General features: G+C 37.9%; 1 protein-coding gene across 3 annotated transcripts in view; it reads right to left on the bottom strand.

The window, feature by feature from the left end:
- cpa6 (carboxypeptidase A6) overlaps positions 1-22,085 on the bottom strand; it is a 28,771-nt gene extending 6,686 nt beyond the window's left edge. The window contains exons 1-7 of one of the 3 annotated variants that reach the window (XM_046877639.1): positions 21,827-22,085; positions 13,088-13,163; positions 7,391-7,515; positions 5,695-5,809; positions 2,908-3,009; positions 2,722-2,826; positions 284-394 (exon numbers count right to left, since the gene is read on the bottom strand). In XM_046877639.1, coding sequence (XP_046733595.1) covers positions 284-394; positions 2,722-2,826; positions 2,908-3,009; positions 5,695-5,809; positions 7,391-7,515; positions 13,088-13,163; positions 21,827-21,927 — 735 coding nt within the window. In that variant the 5' untranslated portion in view covers positions 21,928-22,085. The remainder of the gene's footprint in view (positions 1-283; positions 395-2,721; positions 2,827-2,907; positions 3,010-5,694; positions 5,810-7,390; positions 7,516-13,087; positions 13,164-21,826) is intronic. The other 2 variants (XM_046877638.1, XM_046877641.1) reach the window with 2 other exon arrangements.
- Positions 22,086-23,121: the final 1,036 nt, after the last annotated feature.

Raw genomic sequence — 23,121 nt, 5'->3', positions numbered from 1 at the left:
AATTTTTGATGAACGCTCTCTGGACTATCTCATCTTAGAGCAAGGATTCCAGAAGGTTGAAATAATGTAAATGTTGCCAGAACGTTAGGGTTTTTGAGAAGTTTGAATTATGCATTTATTAAATTTTTGTGCGAGTGTTTTCAGCAACCTTGGGCATGAGTAAAGTGATACATAAATTCAAATATTATTTAACAGGTCATGGAAAAGATACTGGAACATTCTTTCAATCATTAAACACTAACAAATGCAAATATTATATTAAAAACCAGGAGAGTAAATGTACACTTTTCCAGCTGTAGTGATATCCATCAACGTTGAAGACGGGCATGACGTAGAAGTTCAGCTGCTTTAACAGGCGCCTCAGGCTGGAGTCGTGCTGATAGGAGTTCAAAGCCTGTACATGGAGATGACAGAAGGTAACACACACACACGAATAAATAAACAAGAAGTCGTCTAATCCTCTCCAGAGGTACGTCCACAGTGCTAGAATAACTGCCCAAGGTCAAACATTAGCGACTGCTATGAGACAAAAGTAAATACTCTGACGCAACACTGTGACTTTTTTTACTTTTACGATCATCAAGGCCATGCCATTATTATTATTTTTTGTTTTATCTTACTTTCACTGCAGGAAGAACAACATTTTTTTAGCTAATCTGATCGCCGGCCGCCTCGACGTGTCTCTGCTTTAATGTTTTAAACTCTCTTCTGAATCGGAGATATCGTAGGGATCGCCTGAATTTTATACCAACTCTAAACTCTGAATAGAAGCAACTGATAAGCTCCTAATCTTAAAAAAAAAAAAAAAAAGGATAGCTATAAAATAGCTCAGCTTAGTCTAGGTTAATTAGCTATCAGAATAAAGTAATAAAAGTATACAATTGTTTCACTTAAACAAAATAAACAGATTCTTTTTTAGAAAAAGGAAAATCTACTTAAGAGCTACTTTACTTAAGAGAATAATATATATTCTCTTGGGTAAAATATACACTATACATAAAAGAAATGTAAAGTAAACGCTATCACAGAGTTCAGTCATTACATATACAGTGGAACCTCGATACTCGTGACCTTGATAGTTCGCGACTTTTCATTCGGAACCGGACTAAGAGTAACTCTCTTAGAGAAGTTCGGTTCGGAAGTTCGGAGTAACATTAAAAAAAATAAAAAATAATGAGTTTACACTAATAAATTACATCAAAACGTTTAAAAAACTATTTTATTATTGTATTATTCATTTAAAGTAGTAAATAAAACATTTATGACAATTCACAAATTTTGTTGAGTTTACACTAAAATACATGTACAATTTTATATGAGGCTGTCAATCGATTAAAATATTTAATTGGATTAATCGCACATTTTTATCAGTTCTAAATCTACCTTCTATATATAGATATATTGCTGAAATTTGAAGGGTAAACTCACTTTTGCAAGATTCTGTATATGTACACATATATATATATATATATATATATATATATATATATATATATATATATATATATATATATATATATATCACTGAGAAAAAGACATTGAGGGTGTGGCATAACAAAGAAACTGACAGCCTTGTTATACTCACATGCAGTCAGCTGCATTACATATTTTCATATCCTGAGACTATCGCTTCTACTGTGTGCTTCAGCTACTTCAGTGTCACATTATGAGGCATGATGTCATTGGACATGATTCAACTTTTTAGGTGGCAACAGTACCTCTATTTCACATCACATCCCGTTATGTGTTACTCGTTGCTCACTGATTACTCTATACTCCTTTATGTATTATGTGTTTATCGTGCCTTCACTCATGAAGAACACATTTTAATTATACAGACGTACTCTTGAGAAAGTTAATTATACAGTTAAACCCAATTATAATGAGAAACCTTCTATTCTGTTGTGACAAATCATAAAAAAGGATTACAGATGTAGTTATAAGCATTAAATCAAACATAGTTGCTTTTGAAATCTCATCTAATAGTTTCTATTCAATCAGATAGCTTTGTGCTTTTAATTTTGCTTTAGAAAGGGATTTTAAATGAAATGCTGCCTTTCGGATTTGCAATCTGCACAGCTCCCGTCTTATCTCTAAATCTCAAGCCTGAGATAATATGGCTTTATAGTTTCAACACCCTCAGGGTGTAGAGTGGATTTTATTCAGCCTGCCTCTCTCATGACCCTCCAGTTAGTTTTAGCCTCAGGGAATGAGATTACACAAAGTTTTGGACACGACTTGCTCATCTGTAGTTTGTGGACACCCTTTCTTCCCTTTGCCTTTATATTAACCTCCATTCCATTCTTCTGGGAAGGATTTGGACTCGATTTTGGGGTGTGGCTGTGAGAATTTGTGTTCAATCTACCACAAGAGCATTTGTGAGGCAGTACTGCTTGCTAGGCGAAGAGGTTTGGGGTTTGGTTGGTGCTCCAGTTCAACCCAAAGGCATTTAATAGGGTTTCGGTCAGGGATCTGAGCAGGACCATGCTAGTTCTTTCACTCCAACCTTGACATACCATGTTCTTGATCATGGACCTCACTTTGTGCTTGAACAAGTTTCAGGCCTCTTGTATCCAGTAAATAAATGTACTGCTATATGTACTGCTAGAGCATACACAGGCATCCTTGTCAGTTGTGTGCCTACCCAATTTAATAAAATTGTGCTTGAACACGAGAGCTGAATGACGGAAAATATGCAAACCGAGATAACAAAACACTTACTTCCTTCACAAACCACTGACAGAAGGCGGGGCCGATCCATTCCCGTGCATGAACGCCGCAGTCCATCCACACGGCCTTCTTGCTGGTCCGAACTCGATTTCCCAACTGACGTGAGAGAAGAGTGAAGATGTCGATAAGCCGGATATTATTGGTTAAACAATGGTATGTTTTACGTCTCTTCCATACCTGGAGCACATAAAGAGGCCGTCCTTCGTAGGACCGTCCAATCGAAAACAAGTCCACTAGGTGTGGGTGTGTCCGGTTCATCTCAAACATCCAATTTTGGATCTGAAATGTGAAAAAAAGAAAGGAAATATAGGTTTTGTCTCAAACAAAGAACTTTAATTGATGTAACTAAAGAACAGCATGTGCTTTTTATCTCTTAATAGTTGCATTCAATGTTTTGGAACATCAATTGTAACAAAGTATCTAGAAACGTTTATTCCATCACTTTCTCACTTGCAGCATGTTACTGACACCACAAGACTTGATATCCTCTGTCCTTATACTTACATTTACAGCTTTACCTCTGAATGTTCTGAAGCACTGGCGTTAATCGCGCATTGATAAAAATTAAAACGGTAATTGTGACAGCCCTAGTATTTATATATCTCTTTATCTTTTATTTCTATGTGCCTGTTCATATATGTTTACACACGTAGCACCGTGGTCCTGCGTGGCACAATATGTCGTTCCATTGCAAGTCTATGGTGGAATAACAATAAGGCTCAATTGAACTTGATAAATATATAGAAATTTGGAAAAAAAAATTATATTACAATGTAAATTAACTATTACTATAGAAGCGATAACGTATTAAATGGGGCTCAGTAATATACTGTAATAAAAAAAGCAACAATATTTAGAATAATAAAAGTAGCAAATTAGACATTGATCTAACTGGCTACATGCACTGAAATTCAAACAAATTATTAAACTAAATTGTAAAAGCCAAGTAGAAACCTACTTCTTTTCCAGGTCCAAAAATCTCTTTTTGTACCTCTGAGCGTTCCTGCTAACAAGCCGACATTATTTATTTAATGTGTTGAAGAATCTAATGTGGCTCCTGTCGAGACGATGACAGAATGTTCCAGATATCCAGAGATGGGAAGTAATGATGTACAAAAACTTTGTTGTAGCTTTTTCTGGTATCGGTACTTCACTATTTATTTTTCCGACAATTTCTTTTAACTTTTACTCATCAAATTACACCAATTAATTTTACACAAATATCTGTACTTCTTACATTTTCAAAACAGGTCTGTTACTTTAGTTTTAATCTATTTGGTGATATGATCAATATTTTGTCGTCTCACTGCGCACCATTTTCAGCCCAATTCTTATCATTGCGCTGCTTTTTCAATCTGCCACCATTTCTTGCCAATGATGCACCACAGATGTAGACTAGTTTACGAAGCTATTAATGAGCAAGGCAGAAGGCAACAAGAAGTCTGCGGTTAACGTGGATGAGACAGAGGGAGTCAGCGATGTGAACATGACTGAGAACATCAACATCATCTATTCTCTGCTTGTGTTCTATATGGTGGATATTCAACCTGGACACATTTATTAGAGAACAAAACTTGAAATTTGATTGTATTAATATATTAATATGATGTAAGGTCCAGTTACCAGCGTGACACTAAAACAGGTAGTAGTAATGACTACTTTTTAATTCGAGTGAAAAAGTGTACCTGTAGCATCTGTACTTCTACTTAAGTGAAGGATATGTATACTTTTGCCACCTCTGCAGATATCAAGATGTGCGAGATGTGTTACTAGCCGCTCCTTGTCGAAGCTAAATGGAGCCTCATTCATCAGCTCATGGAGCGTATGGCCTTGACTGCAAAGCGAACTGTGGAAGTGCGAGTTCGTCTAAGGCTTTAAGCTCCTCTGTGAGAGTTTAGATGAACGTATGATGTGAAAATTGTTGTGAATTCTGATCTGTAATTCTGTGTCACACACAAAGTGGACAAAAGCTTGTGGGCAGCTGAGCATAAGATCCATAGGTTAAATTAGGTACTGATGTAGGTGATTAGAAGAGGCCTGCAGTGCAGGCAGTGTTCCAATTCTTCCCAAAGGTATTCAGTAGAGTTGATGTCAGAGCTTTATAGAAGGCAATAAAAATCTGCCATTCCATCCCATGTAATCTTAATGGAGCTGGCTTTGTGCATGCTGGAACAGGTTTTCTGTTTGACGGGTTATTATAAAAAAATATAAATATAAATGAGGCAAAATTTAAACTTGTAATGCAACACATTTATTCACAACGTCCTTTCCTTACTTAGATATAATTGTTTTTTTTAAATAAAATTCACTAAACATTTGTTGTACTGATGCGCCCAGTCACGAATCAAGCACCAAAATCTGCCATGATGCACACATCCGGCAGATTAAACCGTCCGTGTGGAAACATAGAAAAAGTTCCATTTGGTGTCCTGATGATTCGCGTAATTTAAAACACTATAATTACTTTAAAACATTTACATTATTTTTACAAGCCGCCCCGTCACCCTAAAATTGTAAACAGGCTTGTTTGAGCACCGGGCTCAGTGCAAATAAAGAGAATTAATAGGAACCTTTAATTTTTCTGTTCTTTTTTTTCCATGTGTTTAATAGACATAAGATACAAGACTGTGTTCTTTATGCTCAATGTTGAGGGTGGTAATAATTAGTAATAATAATAAAGGTGCATTTTGCATGTTCAGCAGAATTGAACTGCCCTGTCATGCGAAAATTAAAAAGGCTTGTGTTAGTATATTGCTAAGTGCAAAGAAAGACAAGTAATGGGAACATGGTATATATATATATATATATATATATATATATATATATATATATATATATATATATATATATATATATGTGTGTGTGTGTGTGTGTGTGTGTGTGTGTGTGTGTGTGTGTGTGTGTGTGTGTGTGTGTGTGTATACATATATATATACACACACACCACATAGCTTCTTTACTCACCTCCTCCAGAGGGTGATACACTTCGTAATCGTACTGGAATGCTGATCTGCGTTTTCTGTTTGACCGATACCCTGTCTGTTTCTCCATTTCTCGCTGTACATCAGAAATAAGCAGCCTGTTGGAAACAGCAGGGGGCAGAGTGCAGTGAGTTACCCCCCTCCAAAAAAAAAAACCTCCACACAGTCTGGTGCTTTACGTCAATACTCAAGAACTATACCTCTTTTATACATGTTTAACGGCAAAAGCAAAACGCCGATGCCTGCGGAAACTGTCCACACTGTATTTGTGAAATCAGGATGACTCAGAAGCTGGAGCACACATACAATATGTTCTCCGCAGAAGGTCGCGCAGACTCGGGAATCAAAAGCAATGACTAAGACGTGTTTATGTAACATTAGTTGAGGTGGAAAAAAGCTTCAATGGAGATAAACAGTAGCTGCATTGAGGTAAACAAGTCATCTAGAATATGTCGACATAAAAAATAAAAAAAAAACACAGTAATATGTATGTGTCCATTTATCTTTACATTTTCAGAATTCAGCTTCGCATAACAAATCGTTTCTGATCAGGTGTATTTACAGCTCAGTGTTTACACCTTAATCTAAATATTTTACTCTTTTACAGATCCTTGTGTTGAATTGGGCTCCTGTAGCACGTGTCTAAAGTGAAAGGTTCACACAGAATCAATTATTTGTATTTGCCATACACATTTACATGCAGCACACTTATAAAGAGATAATCAGTGTTATTCACTTCACCGGTCTTAATGGTATAATGTCATAATGTTATGCCTGGTCAGTGTATTACACACGCCAAAGGAGCAACTAGAACTTATACACTACATAGGCTGTGATCATTTAAATTCAAATTCCAAATTCTAATTCAAATTCCGAATTCTAATTCAAATTCCAAATTCTAATTTAAATTCCAAATTCTAATTTCAAATTCAAATCTTATTTATCACATACACATTCATACAGAGTATGATATATAATGAAATGCAAATTTCAAGTGCTTGTTATTTATTCTGAAAGGTGGAGGAATATAAATTTTTGCCTTAGTCCTCTAAATGTCTAGAACTGGGGATTAAACACAGGTGGAAATAATGGGTAACTAATGTGGGACACAGAATCACACTGGCGACATCTGGTGGTCAAACAGAAGAAACACAAAAACAGAAACAGAAAAAAAAGGGCACAATCCGAACAGGATCTGCAAATCCTGACATTTTGAAAGTCTATTGAACGTTTTTAAAATGTTTGTATGCAGAAATGTAGAATAAACCTAAAGACCATATGGGGATTACAACAAATATTACCTTTATAAGTATAATCCAAGCAAATAAACCCCCCAGAAACAAACTAGAAGCAAGGCAATTGAAAAAAACGATCTTTTGTTTCAAGTGACCACAACAAACAGTGGTCAAATAATCAGAATACTATCAAAATCTCACAATTGTAATGCATTTGATAGTGCCTGAACATGCCCGGGATCCACTTTAAAAAACGCTAAATAATAACATAAAAAAGAAAAGTCGCGGAGACAAATCAAATATTTCATGTATTCCAGCAGGTGAGTGATTGATAGGTGGAATACATCATGAACGTCAGCTTGCATGACTCTTGTACTCATGCAAATCATAGATCTGCAATGATCATAGACAATGTGAAAAGACAGTTATGAAAAACAGGCTTACTCATGCTGAATTTGTGCCTGGCTGAGAAGGTTTTTGAGACGTCCTGTCCTGTCTCGTCCCACATGGACATCTACCGCCTTGCCTTCCAGGATAAGGTTAGAGCTGCTCGGCTGCCAGAGGTCCACCTGCACAACATCATCCCGTCAGATAGAGCCACGTAGTAACTATCAATAGAGATTTCAATGTCTAGAATGAAATCTCGAGAAGCAGCACGTTCCACTGCATATCGTTTGAAACCATAATTAGCGATCCCTCTGACTGCGAGTTCCCTCCAAATGGACAATGACTGCGAGTGAGAGTAAAAGACAGAGTGTACTTGTACGAGTCTTGTGTAAGTGTCTTGATGTCACCCAAATAAGGATGGGTTTCCCATTTGAGTCTGGTTTCTCTCAGGGTTTCTTCCTCATAACATCTAAGGGAGTTTTTCCTTGCCACAGTCCCATGGCTGCTCATCAGGGATAAATACACACCATTCACCTTAACTCTTAAAATTCTGTAAAGCTGCTTTTAGACAATGTCTGTTGTGAAAAGCGCTATAGAAATAAACTTGACTTGACTTGACTTGAGTGTGTGTGTAAACGTATGCAAAACTGCTAACGGGCCACACTGCCACGGAAAATTGCAAGCATATGGTGGAACCCCTGTAGTATCCCGAGTCTCATTTCCTAAAATGGAACTGTAGGTGCATCGTCCTCGAACCGTCTACAAACAGTAGTGGACGAAGTACACAATAAATGTACTTGAGTTAAAGTAGAAATACAGTAGGTAAAATATTTCTCCAGTTAAAGTAAAAGTGCTCCCTATAAACGTAAAAGTCTTCTACTCAAGTATCCAAATCACTGAGTTATTATGGCTATAATGTTCCTATTATTATTTTTGTCACAAGACTCTTTGCTTAATCAACTAAGTTTATGTAAAAAGTTACTTTTAACACACCGATCTATTATTAGAATGATATTAATGAGTCAAACACTGTTATATATTAGAATTATCATGAGCCTAAAACTACTTTTAAAAAAAATCACAGAAAACAGGCCACATGTGTAGTGGCAGCTTCGGGTCTGGAGTTTCTTCCATTATATTTTCCTCTCAAAATGTTGATGCTGAACTGTATATTTGTGCTAAGTAGATACCACCAAGCCGCGTTCAAAACAATGAGCGTGCTCTACTCCGATTGGTGGCTTGCTGTGTGTTTGGCCAGTTAAGTTTTTAAATAAAATAGCATGAAAATTTCGCATTTTACAAAATATTATAGGATATTTCACTGGTGAAGTTAAAGTTTTCCCAAATGGAAAAGTAAAGTACAGATGTGCAAAAAAGCTACTTAAGCACAGTATTGAATTACATTTACTTTGTTATTGTCCACCACTGGCTACAAATGTGAACCCTATGAAAAAGCTGCACAGGGACTGGACCAAATCAACTGTCTTTTTTGTCCATTATTTAAAAAAAAGAAAACAATTACCTCAGAATACCTTCTGTGTATCTTTAGGTTCACTCAGGAAAGGGAACAAACTGTTCACATTGGAACGTCTGTTTAATATTCTGACAGTATTAACACTCTCCTGTTCAAGCTGTTAAAGATTAAACCAAGTACACTGAGACGCTGAGTACTATAGCAAAAGTCCCCCATTTAATAGTTGTATTGCTTTTACACACTTGACAGTCGAGAAAATGTGGTATAATTAAAATTCTCCTATAATCTTGTCATCAGTCTGGGTTCAATTTGGACTTCCTGGATCATTAATAAGACCACACCTACAGCCAGATCGAATTCCTTTACATGACTATGTCCTGTCTCTATTTCAAAGCACATTGTTCTTAGTTCTTATGTGACAAGAAGCAAAACAAATAATCAGTTTCTTTCTTTCTTTCTTTTTATCAAGCTACACATGCTCCTGTGATACCAATGATCATGTCCCCTTCTGCTCTCCAGACCTGTTTGGTCTCTGGATGAAGTTTTCTTTAACTGGAAATAATTTCTTGCTGCACAGGATGGCTCCACATGAACAGTCAAAAGGTACATACAACCCCAATTCCAAAAAAAGTTGGGACACTGTGTAAAATGTAAATAAAACCAGAATGCAATGATTTGCAAATCTCATCAAGTTATATTTTATTCGCAATAGAACATATTAAATGTTTAAACTGAAAATATACAGTACAGACCAAAAGTTTGGACACACCTGCTCATTCAAAGAGTTTTCTTTATTTTCATGACTATGAAAATTGTAGAGTCACACTGAAGGCATCGAAACTATGATTTAACACATGTGGAATTATATACACAACAAAAAAGTTAACTGAAAATATGTCATATTGTAGGTTCTTTAAAGTAGGCATCAAGAGAATGCCAAGAGTGTGCAAAGCAGTAATCTAAGAAAAAGGTGGCTACTTTGAAGAACCTACAATATGACATATAGCAAACTTTTTTGTTATGTATATAATTCCACATGTGTTAATTCATAGTTTTGATGCCTTTAGTGTGACTCTACAATTTTCATAGTCATGAAAATAAAGAAAACTCTTTGAATGAGAAGGTGTGTCCAAACTTTTGGTCTGTACTGTATATCTATTTTAAAGATAAAATAAGGTCATGTTGAAGTTGATGGCTGCAGCACGTTTTAAGTTGGAACAGGGTCAAGTTTACCACTGTGGATACATTTGGTAACTGAGGAGACTAGTTTCTGTTTTGGGAACGGAATCTTGTCCAATATGTGTGTGATACAGGATTCAAGCTGCTCAACAGTTCTCTGTGTTTTTTGTTGTATTTTTTCTTTTCATTATGCACCAAATGGTTAATGGTCTAGACTTCAGGCAGGCCAGTTCAGCACCCTGACTCTTCTACTACAAAAGTCATGCTATTGTAATAGCCGCATTGTCTTGCTCAAATATGCTTGGCCCTTCCTGAAAAAAGTCGTTTTTTAGATGGAAGCATTTGTTGCTCTAAATGATGTGGCTTTTCCAAATGTGTGAATGCTGCCCATTCCAAAAGGCAATAATACACTCCCTTTACATCAGAGATGCAGATTTTTTTAACTGAATGCTGACAACAAGCCAGATGGTCCGTCTCTTCTTTAGTCCGAAGGATGTTTTGTCTATGCTTTCCAAATAGAATTAAAAATTTGGATTAGTTTGACTACAGCACAGTTTTCCACAGAAAAACTTCGGCCCAGAGAGGATTTTGGCGGTTCTGGATCATGTTCACGCATGCCTTCTTTTTAGCATAATAGAGATTTAACCTGTATTCGTGGATGACATGGCAAACGGTGCTCACAGACATTGATTTTTGTAGGTGTTAATCTTCGAAACCTTTGATTATATTTGGTGCTGCGAATGATAGTCAACTGATTTGCAAATATATTTTGAGGAAAATCGTTTTGAAGTTGTTCCACAATTTCTTCCAACTTTTTTGAGACGTGTTGCAGTCATCACAATATTTCCTTTTCCCTTTTATCCTTAGAATGGTACATTTCCTCAGTTTCAACATTCGATGTGTTTTTTTTATATTCTGTTTTGAATAAAATATGAGTTTATGAGATTTACAAACCATTGCATGCTGGTTTCTACCTGATATCTACCTTCTTATACTTCTATTTCTCCATCGACAACCAGAGAAAACCTCCACAAACATCTTCAACAAACAATACAAACTATTTGGGGTAGCCTTCTTCACTGCAGGTTACTTTTTTATGGAGTTATGTCACGCAAATCAAATTTCACTTTTGAATTAGCAGCAGTATTGGTCAATATAGAGACACGGTGCTTGGTGAAATCTATAACACTGTCATACTAATCAATATTATGAGAAGGTCATCATCCACATTAGCCAGCTAGCTTGTTGCTAAGCTCGTATCCGGAGAGACTTACAAAACTGCTCTATTAATAAATAAGTCTCTATTAATCAATACATTTTGTACAGGTTCATTAGGCTTCAGATTAAGAAACCCATCAATACGGCGCCGACCACAATGTCAGATTCCAACCTTGAATATAAAAACCGAGCGGAAATAAATATCAATGAGCAGCCTCATTCTCCGACAGTGTCGTGTTAGCGCAGCTTAGAGGGAATCATGTCTAAGTAAATGAAACGACCCAGAGGCAGCTGTGTAAACATCACACACACCCGTCCCTGAAGAAGTGGCTTCCAAAAGCATACCGATTCGATTCGGGATCGGGGTCAAGTACACACTTCAAATATTTGAGACTCCTTAGAAGAGACACTTTTAAAACGGAAAATTGGAAATCTTACCGTTTAAATACCCTAAAATTGTAACTACTATAATAAATACAGCAAACTATAATGACATCTTTTCACTCAATCCATTTTTGACCATTTACGATTCGGAATATTACTTAGAAGTAAAGTTTGAGCATAAGTTTGGTATGTGCTTTTCCTACATCCCATTCCACATTTAGCCATAAGGGTGTTAGTAAAGTCAGGTACTGATGTAAGTGAGGAGGCCTGGGGTGCAGTCAGCATTCCCATTTATCTCAAAGGTGTTCAGTAGGGTTGGGGTCAGAACTCTATAGCAGGAGATCTTCCACTCCAGCCTATGAACACTATATATTGATATGGCTCACTTTGTGCACATTTATAGAATTTTTGGGTCTCCTAGTTCAAGTGAAGGGAAAATGTAAGGCTACCACATCCAAAGACCTCCTATACAACTGTGTACAAAACTTGTGATAACAGTTTGGGAAATAAACCACATATGGATAGAAAATTCAGGTTGGCAAATACTTTTGTCCATATAGTATATGTGAATACTTCAAATACACAACACAAATAGTTTTTCGTTATTTTGGTTGTTTTAAACCCTGATACCGAGATTTTAACAAATACCTTCAACCTGAGCAAGATTGCAACCATTTACTTCTCAGGTTTATTCTCACACAAAAATAGAAACGAGAACAAACAGCAGCTTTTTTTTCTATTCTAACCACAACGTAATTGTTCCCAAATGGAGAGACCTGCACATCCCCCAAATGCGATTCAATCCCAACCATTTACACACTGCCTCCAATTATCTCCAATCTGGAGAGTCGTGGTTTTGATTTCCATCACCTGGTGTTCTCCTGGGGTCATAATCATTTAGTTTTGATATGTTGGATACGTTCAATTTCATGACCGAATTATTGCCGAGAATCGAATTAAAACACTATAAAAGACCGCAACCCCCAACACCGTTTGTGGGAAAAACACACAATCATTGCTGTGAGTTCAGGAGTTTGAGGTTCTGTCCTACTGACCAGAAAGAAATTGACCCGGCTTGTGAACTTTGCAGGGACATTACCATGATTGACAGTTGTCTTTTGTCCACGATGGATGTCCACCATGTTCTAATATTTGAGACATTGTGCACATTATTACAACCTGACATGCGATTTCAGTCTCAGATGCGCCACCTAAAATTAGCCCAAGAAGTGAAATAACTGACTTTTGTGGCGATGCTTCAGACTCTTGAGGGCTTTAATCTGATTGGCTCTCCACATTTTCCTCCAACTCTTTCCCAATGGAAAAAAAGAGAAACGTTTCAACTGCAACACTGAGCTTTTTACCTCAAGATATAATCGATGGGTATAAAAAGGTATAGAATCCCATGCTTTGAGGCATTTATAGCAAGCTAAATAATCAAAACTAAAGAAAATGTCAAGTCTGAAAAATTATAATAAATCAAATTAAAAACGACTCACCGTTATGTTCCGAAAAAGCTGCTTGAGATAAAGGATCTCTCCGGGACTGGTGGGAATTATTCTTAGAACCTGATCACTGCAATTGTAAAAAGTTGATAAATACAGTCATACAAGAATTTATTGTCACTGCATTGTATATAAATATATATATATATCGATCAGGCATTACATTATAAAATGATAGCATTAGGAGCGGTGAAGTGAATAATACTGATCATCTCTTCATCATGGCACCAGTTAATAGGTGGAATATATTAGGCAGCATGTGAAAATTTTGTCCTCAAAATTGACTTTTTAAAAACAAGAAGAATGGGCAAGCGTAAGGATTTGAGCGAGTTTGACGAAGGCCAAATTGTGACGTCTAGACGACTGGGTCAGAGCATCTCCATAACTGCAGCTCTTGTGGGGTTTTCCTGGTCTGCAGTGGTCAGTATGTATTAAAAGTGCTCCAAGGAAGGAACAGTGGTAAACCGGCGACCGAGGCTCATTGATGCACGTGGGGAGCGAAGGCTGGTCCGCGTGGTCCGATCCAACAGACGAGCTCCTGTAGCTCAAACTGCTGAAGAAGTTCATGCTGTTTATGTTCGATGGGTCAGAACTGTTTTAGCAGCAAAAAGGAAATCAACACTATTAGGCAGGTTGGTGGTCATAATGTTATGCCTGATCGGTGTATATAGTATATAGAACAGTAGCCAAGATTATACACAGTGTATATACAGATAATATACAGATACATAGCTAAACCAAAATGGGTTTACAATCCCATCCAATTAGAATTATACAGAAATATTCAGAACACACAGAGTGGAGTTAAAGTGCATAATCATTACACACAGTAAAAGCAGTTACACATCAGTGAGCCATCAGTGATCTAATGGTGTTGTGTAGAGTTTAGTACAGTGACGGTAGAAGAAAAACAAAAAACCTGGCCCTGCTCCTGCTGGTGTGAATGGCATAAGCAGTATGTGCATATATATAAGGTGGATGAGTAATATTTCTGTATGCAGACTGTACTGCCCTCTATCCTAGACCATCTGATCTGAACAATAAGTCTGATTATTGTCTATTTAAGATCTGAATCAGGCTCAGGGGTTTCCCCTAACAGACGTCACACGATCACGTCACACGGCAGTTCCTGGCTCGATCACAATCGAATCACCGTCTGCACACATTTACACTGTAATTACGTGTTTACGCGCATCAGTGTTCTGAAAGTATAAGACAGACCAAGATAATGAAACAGTATGTTAAGTTTGGCAGAGTCGGACTACGGAGGATTACAATATTATTGAAATTAAAAAGTTCTGACATGTAAACACTCCCTCCACTGATCCTCAGTTAGACATTTGTGGTATTTCCAATGAATACAAATCTATAACTGGTTTAAAAATTGTTAGGTTTTCACCATCTTTACTGAACTTGTTTTTTAAAAGCTATAATCGCTTACTATTTTCCACCACAGCAATAAAAAAAACATGCTTCGCATGTAGTACATCATTGTTCAGTCATTGCATTGTCACCGTGGCAAGAACGTCTAGCATGAACTGGAGGGAAATTCCTGGCATGTGCATTCACATTGTAATCAGACTGTGTTGGAGTGCCCAGAAATGTTACCGTAAACAGCCTATTTATTCCACTGCTTTACACATAGCAAGAGAATGAGTCTATTGTGTACTTGTAAACAAACAGAGTTCACTGATAAATAGTCCTAGAAGCCAGATTGGAGCTATTGAGCTATTAGATTCCAACCCATAACTCATGACTCATGTCAAGAAGCGTCTACTTTCCCATGAGACGATGAAATATTCGAAACGTTTTCTTCCCCCCTTCATATTCAACTGGCGCAACGGTGTTTGTTTACTTGGAGATAACTAAACTCAAACTAAACTCCTGCCCAAGACTTTTCAACAAAGCAACATGAATCTTAAACACGTTTTTATTTCCAGCTCGGTTTTTTCAATTCTAAATAAATACATAATGTAATCGAGATCTCGAAGCGTGTTCTGTTTGCATAATCAACTAAGTGTGTCAAGTCTTTTGTTTCTTGCAAGGTCCAGTTATGCGGTCATGTGACCAATTATATGGTCATTGTGCAAAGTACAGAGCCAATGAAATGCAGTTTGCATCTAACATACAGTTAGTGTATTTAACAAAAAGTACATAAGTACAGACGCAGTACATGTTGGATGCGAACTGCATTTCATATGCTCTGTACTTTGCACGATGACCATAATTAAAGCTCATTTAATGTGCTTTTCTTGTGGTCTCATGACTGCATGACTGGACCTTCACAAGAAACACTGTGTAATACTACGGAGTCGGAAGACAAAAAAAAATTACCTTAAAACTGAAGAAAAAACTATTAAATAAGAGAAATATAAATATTTAGGACTCCTGGTCACATGTATTTAAACGTAAGCAAATTTGTGGCATTTATGTATCTGTTTCAAAGAAGCTACTTTTCACTGACTATACCTGCAGCAAAAAAATGAATGTGCATTTAAAAAACACGACTTCCATGCAGACACTTTGGGAATCCCAGTGGAATTTTCCTAATTGTGACTTCTGCCTGTATAGTGAATTTCCCACATCCTAGACTGTCGAACACACATGTCTTGAGCAAATGTATGAATCTTTGTATGCTGTGGATGGCAGTTGCAGGCTCATTCAAAACTCTGTGTGATCTGGAGCATGTTACTGTTTACGCAGAGTTTGACGTGTTAGCCCTTTGTTCACATGGGTTTCCTGTGGGTTCTCAGGTTTCCTCTGAAGGTTACCTCTGGAAAAACACTAGGTAGGTGGTGGATTTAGGTGTGAAGGGGGGAAGGACTGGCATCCTTGGTGTATTCCTACTTTAAGGCTGGTGTTCCTTGGATTCACCACAACCCTGGTACACAGGGATCAGCAGTACTTGAGTACTTTTTTTTTTTTTTTTTTAAGATATGGTAAAATAAATAAACCTTCATCCTGCCGTCCTGATCCTGCCGAAGAGCGCTGCTCGACCTGCGATGACTCGCTCTGCACTTTCCTTTGATCAAATCAGTCTGCAAATCTCAAATAACTATCGACACTCCTTTGCCTCTCTTTGTTATTACAGAGTTACATCAGCGCTTCCAGGCAGGGAGATGAAAGATGGCCTTTATGGTTTGGCTGACACCTACATGTTCCATGACAAAGGTTGTGCTGGTGGTGGTGGTGGTGGGGAGCAAATGCAGACAATGACGCCATTTGCATCACTGAACGCTGTCTTCTAATTTTAGCAAGTGGGTAATAAGAATGCTGCAGGTCAAAGCTGCGCTTGGGCTTTGAGACAGAATCGGTGTTTGTCTTCTCTAATAGACACCTTGGGTGGCGTTTCTCTGCAGAGCTACGAGCAGTGCCGATTGCTCCATGATGTCACACCTAGACTGTGTCCTTTGTGCTGAGCTGACGTATGTGACGTGGTGTGGTTAAAATGGTATTACTGGTATTTTGTTTTAGAGAACCTGCAGGGTGGGATGTGAGCTCATACCTATGGAGAGATATCTCATTTACAAGGCAGAAGATTAGCAAAAATCTGCGTACTCATCCTATGGGCATACAAGCTTTTACAACAATAAATGACATAAAATTATGAACTTAAATGATAACTTACAAAAAAGTGAGAGAACAAGGGTCCTAATCACATGCTAGCAAGTTTGTCTGATGTATTTTGTTCGCAAATATGCAAATTAGCTGAATGTTAGACTATTAGTCAGCCTATACAATAACTAGCGATCTCAGTTGATCACGATTAATTGCTCGTTTTTTCTCTGCATGTTTTTTAAGAGTTTTTTTTCTTTTCTTGCCGATATCGTTTTTTACGATATTTCGTAACTACACATAGCAGTCGTGTGGTTCACGTGAAGAGGACAACAACAGCGGCTAGCGCTGTAACTTTTCTTGGAATGAACGTAAAGAAAATCATATTTGTCTCCTCCCCTTTTTTTTCCCAATCCGAAAAATTCTTCGATCCGTCACTCAAAAACCGTAATGTGATCCGAACAGTGAATTTTGTAACGCATTGCACCACCGCCTTGTGGTGATAACTGGTAATTATAGATACTTTGCTGGACAACTTTGCTATTCACATATTATATATTACTTGAGCTAGCAAAGTCAAACAGCTACTGCTAGAAAGGTAACAATAACAATCTCAGCCAACTAACATTATTCCACTGATTGATATAAATTTGCTTTTAGTTTAGCTAAGCAACATACAGCTAATTGTATGGAGTGAGCTATCCTGAGGAGAATTCTTCGTTATATCATACAGAGCCGACGTCAAATGTTTGAAAACCACTAGTCATTTATGGTTTTTGAAAGAAATGCATTCGTTTAAATGCAACAAACTTGGGTAATTTAATGGTATGAAAATGTATTGATTAAAGTATAAATGTACATTTTCATCTAAAAATTCTCCCTTAGCACGAATAACAGCTTTACACACTCTTGGAAACATTCGGCGGGATACTTTGCCTTGCCTCTTATAAAGCAAGAGGTTCTGGTTGGAATCTTCTTTTGGATCATGCGATTCGGTGCTTCCCAGAGCAGATCAATAGGATTTAGGTGTGGTGATTAGGCAGGCCATTCCATGATTAATAGCACTCTAGATGACTCTTTGCTCTCCAAATAACGCTTACAGAGCTTGGATATATGCTTCGGGTTTGTTGTATTGTGAAGTTGGCTCCAGGCGAAACTGCATGGTGTTTAAGTACGAAATGGTCGCCATGTTGGTGCGGTATACTTTTCACCATTTTACCTACATCAAACCTACATGTACATGAGTAAGTAGGTTCTCGAACTATAAACAGAATCTTGTGAAGTGGAATGTGACTTAGCTACGTGCATTGAATCCAAAACCTACAGTTATTGCCTGAGGTGATAGCGTGATGAAAATGAATAGCGTTAAATGACCAAGTTTGTTGCATATAAACAAAAGGATCATGCATGTGTCTTTCAAAAAACGCATCCAAACGTTTGACAGGCATTGTATAGATTACACACTGTTGGTTGCTCTAGATAATTTAATAATATTATATTGTATGAACAATTAGGCTATTACTGGCTAGCTAGGTAGCAAACTAGTCTAGCTTGTCAGGTCGGCTTATGTTAAGCTAATTTAGCTTTTGAGCTTAATCTGTTTGTTTTTAAGCAAGCCAAGCTATATTGAGTGCACAACATCTATGCAAATTGTGCAACTCTTCACTTCATTATAAAAACAATTGACTGCAGAGTAGCGCCTCACATTACTGGCATATTTGTAGGGTCATGTCTGTCAAATCCTGCATGAAAATGTCCCTGACGTTCTATTTGGTTTTTTTTGGAGACTTCTTCCAAATTATCATTCACTCAACAAATTGCTACTGACCATTCAAGTACAATCACATAAACACACATACAGTGTATCTTAGCAGTGAAACAGCTCTAAATGCTAAATAAACCATAGTCTATTTAGATATTCAAACGCCCCACTCTGGTGTATCTCACTGTCCTCCTTACCCCAGTTCACCCCCATTCGAAAGGTAAAAGTGTGCAAAGCTGCAGCTTAACAGTCTACTGGAATTCACTCCAGAGTTCAAGCACGTAAGCTGCCACACGACCTTTACCGACCGCCAAACCTAAATCAACAGCGTATACAAACACAAATGACAGGGAAAGAAAGACAGACATTCCTACAAGTTGTACTCGGCATGTCTATACACGTCTGCCGACGTCAGCGTGCTGTCACCGAGCACTTTCGCTTTGTTTTTTTTTCCACACGTAATTAAATCACCTCTGATAGGAATGAGCTGATATTGGTTATGTCATATCCCAAGTTGGTTTAATGCAATTTAAATGGCAATTTTTTTCTACTAGGAATGAAATTAAATACACACAGAGATTTTATTTAAAAGTACAAATTCCCAATAGCACATTATTCTTAATAGCACCTTTTTTTAACCACCTTTTTTTTCACATTAACAAGATTTCTTTCATTTAGACCAACCTGGCAACAGCCACAGCCCTTCCAATAGATCACTAGGCTACTAGTTTTTTTTCTATTTTGTGACAGAAAACTAGCCAAATTTGTTAAATATCTTTTTGTGTATTTTCTGTATTTATTTTCTTTATTCTGTATGAATTTTCTGTATTTTGTGTATTTTTCTGTATTTAAAAAAATATTTATAATATTTAAAAAATATATATTACAAATATTTATAATTATTAAAAAAAACACTTATGAACTCAAATGATGTAGCTGAGGCTGAGGAACTGACAGAGACAAAATTGTCGTTAAAACAAAATCATCAGGTTTAGGCCACGCCCACTACAAATTTAGATGTGGATTTTCAGAGCCTTGAGCACATACGGATTGTGAAATTGCGTTATGCAACGACTCCATACAGTGTCATATTTTTCATCACCGTCACTGGCATGGTTTAATTATGGAACGTAATTTCATAATTGTAGCCGTTGTAGTTTGGTATGTAGCAAAGTTTGGTTTGGTAAGAATGTTTCTACTTGCATTTGAGTACTCGTCTGGTTTGTGGCATTGTATCCTTCACTTGGCTGTTACAGCCCTAAGACCTTTAGAGGTTCTTCGCACCTTGGTGTGATTAAATTGCTCTTTTTGTTCTGTCCTTTTTTAACACTGTGACACAGGAAAGCAGGAATACAATTTCCTCAAAAAAACAGGAGAGGTTAATGAAACGAAAGGAAAGTGGGTTGATTAGCTCGCTTGTCCTTCGTGTAACATGTCAGAATTGGTGGCATCTTTTTCTTAACCTAGTTCGCAAACATAATAGTTTTTAGTATAATATTTCTATTGCCCATTTACAATGTTTTACAATGTTATATCATATAAAACTTACATTTTATAGCCTGTGCACAAGAAACTACTTTATTTATCTATGTTTACACACTATCACATAAAAAAAAAAAAAAAAAACTTTGTAAAGCAATACAGTCCTCCCAGTGTTCCTGCAACTTCTGAAATATGTCCTGAAAGCACCTTCTGCGATTCTAAGCCGGTTAAAACGGTGACCTTTCTGCTGGATTTTCATCTTCGGAAAATATGCGTAGAAGCCAAAATCTGGCGAGTAGGGTGGGTGCGGAAGTGAGATCATGTGGTTTCGGGCGTGTGAGGAGAGCTGGTCAGAACAGCAGACGTTGTGACGGACGTGGTCAGAATAGCACCAGCTCACGATGTACACAGGACGATGTGGCACAATGACGTTCACAATGAAGTTTGGTGCTCCCTGTGACTGTACGTGCAGCCTTGTGCTGCCATCTGTTGGCGTGTTACAAAACTAATCTCGAAACGTTTCGCTTCCCCATGATTTTTCAGGGTTTCCCTTGCCATTTCGTTTCATTTCAGAAAACAGCTTAAATTCATAATTTCTTTGCCTTAGAGCTACGGTCACAGCCGCTGTTTTCGAAGAACTTCCGACCCATCAGAGCTTCAAAAAACAACCCAGAATCAGCATCAGCTACAGTTCCAGACAATCAAACTTTATTTTTTCGAGACGCAATCAGAGACGTCTCTAGCGTGAGGAAGGTATCCAACTTTTAAAATCCAATTTCGGGTACAATTATCTCGAATCGGGTCTGGCTCATAGTTGCCAGATTGTCACTTTTCATCTCATTTGTGGTTTAAAACCTGCCTTATTTCATAGTAAACCATCGCCAAGCTGTAACCCGACCGAACGAGTGTCAAGGCAGAAATCGCTAGCAATCCAACAGCAGTCTAAACAAAATTAACCTGCCTGTTTTTTTTACTTTAAATTCTGTACAATTATAGTAGGTCTGGCAACTCTGGGACTTTTTCAAGAAGAAATGTTCTAGGTTTGCATTACATATTTAATTTAGATTTAGCTTAATTGATTATGGATATGGTTATGTCCAGTACATCAGCAATAATTATTGCTGCCAAATTACTAACTCCACTTGTCTGTGCAGATGTTCCACTAGATTTTTGAGTGTGCTTGTGGAGATTTTTGCTCATTCAGCCACAAGGGTGTTAGTAATGTCAGGTGTAGGTGAGGTGAGGAGGCCTGTGGTGCAGTAGGTTTGCCAATTAATCCCAAAAGTGTTCAATAGCATGTAAACCATATCTTCATGGAGCTAGCTTTGTGCCGAGGGACATTGTCCTGCTTGAACAGGTTTGGGTCTCCTAGTTCAAGTGAATGAAAAATGTTATGCTACCACATTTAAAGACATCATGTAGAATGGTGTGCCTTCAATACAGTCTTTTCAGATTACCAGCTGTTTGTTTTTTCTTGACATTAGTACACAATTTGACTGACTCGACTCTTGATTTGACTCCTTCAGGGTAAAAAAACAATATCAGCAGTGCTAAAGAGTGTGTTGTGTTTTCTTCATACTATAAACCAGAATAGTGTGTTATGATAGTGAAATCACACTGAACACTGAATCACACTGTGTCCTCTACTGCATTTAGTTTTTAGTACAGAGAAGAATTGTTATGTGGAGTCGACTCTTCAAATCGACTCCTTCGCGGAATCAATTTTGGATGGATTATCATTCCATCCAGTATGTAAGATTGAAAGATTAAAAGAAAGAAAGAAAGAAAGAAAGAAAGAAAGAAAGAAAGAAAGATTATTGAATGAATGAAAGAATGTCGGAATGAATGAATAAGTGATTGAGTGGTTGAGTGAATGAGTGAATGAGTGAATGAGTGAGAGTGAATGAACGAACGCGCGTGCCCGCTTCACTTACCCAACATAGCGGTTGTTGTAGAGGTAGGCGCACGCGGGATTAGAAAACACAAGCAATCCGAGGAGAAGCGCAGAGCGCGCGCTCTTCACTTCCGATGCCATGTTGTAAGCTGCAGGTTCTTCTCCTTCCTCAGATCTTCATGCGGAGAGGAGATGAAGCGTTGCAGGGTTCTTCCCCGGTTCCTGCTCGGACTGCGGAGGTGCGAGAGCTCAGGTGCGGAACAGCGCGCGCACATCTCGACTTTTAAAGTGCGTGCGACTCGCACCACGTGACCCAGTGTCCCGTTTTGGGCAGGAGCGCTTATAAAGGGGTTGCCAGATTGGACCGATTAGCTATGGCTTGTAGATGTTTATGTCTTTCATTTGAGGGGACAACCCACAAACACACACACACTCACACACACACACACGTTTCAGCAACCATTTTAGTATACTATATGAAATAGTCAATGAGCAGCTTGTATAGTAGTACAGATTTACTGTCCTCTTGGCAGTGTGTTTGGGGTCGTTATTATGTAGGAAAACTGATGTTCTGCCCAGTTTCTGAATGGAGGGCATCATGTTCTGCTTCAGAATGTCACAGCACATGTTGGAATCTATGTTTCCCTCAATGAACTGCAGCTCCCCAGTACCAGCACCACTCATGCAGCCCCAGACCATGTCGCTGCCACCACCATGCTTGACCGTAGGCAAGACAGTTTTCTTCTTGCTCCTCACCAGGGTGTAGCCACACATTCTGGACACCGTCTGAGCCAAACAAGTTTATCTTAGTCTCATCAGACCACAGGACATGGTTCCAGTAATTCATGCTCTTGGACAGGATGTTATCAGCAAACTGTTTGCAGGCTTTCTTGTGAGCCAGCTATAGAAGAGGCTTCTTTCTGGGACGACAGCCATGCAAACTGACTTGTTGCAGTGCGCGGCGTATGGTCTGAGTACTGACAAGCAGACCTTCTGCTTTTGCACTCATGCATCTGTTTTTTAAAGCAGCTTCTGCACCTGACGCATTTAACTTCTTTTATGGACCCTTGAGAGGCCTGTTCTTAGTGAAACCTGTCTTGGAAATCCGCTGTATGACCCTGGCCACTGTACTGTAACTTAGTTTCTTATAGCCTAGGCCATCTTTGTGGAGAGCAAGAATTCTAATTCTCAAATCCTCAGAGTTCTTTGTTATGAGGTGAAATGTTGAACATCCAGTGGCAGTATGAGAGAATCACACAATCATATATATATTCTTCTTCTTTCGGCTGCTCCCATTACGGGTTGCCACAGCGGATCATCCGCCTCCATACTACT

Source organism: Silurus meridionalis, chromosome 21 (genome assembly GCF_014805685.1).
Source record: "Silurus meridionalis isolate SWU-2019-XX chromosome 21, ASM1480568v1, whole genome shotgun sequence".
Classification (NCBI taxonomy): domain Eukaryota; kingdom Metazoa; phylum Chordata; class Actinopteri; order Siluriformes; family Siluridae; genus Silurus; species Silurus meridionalis.
Note: the sequence above shows the minus strand (reverse complement) of the source record. Positions and strands in the feature narration are given on the sequence as shown.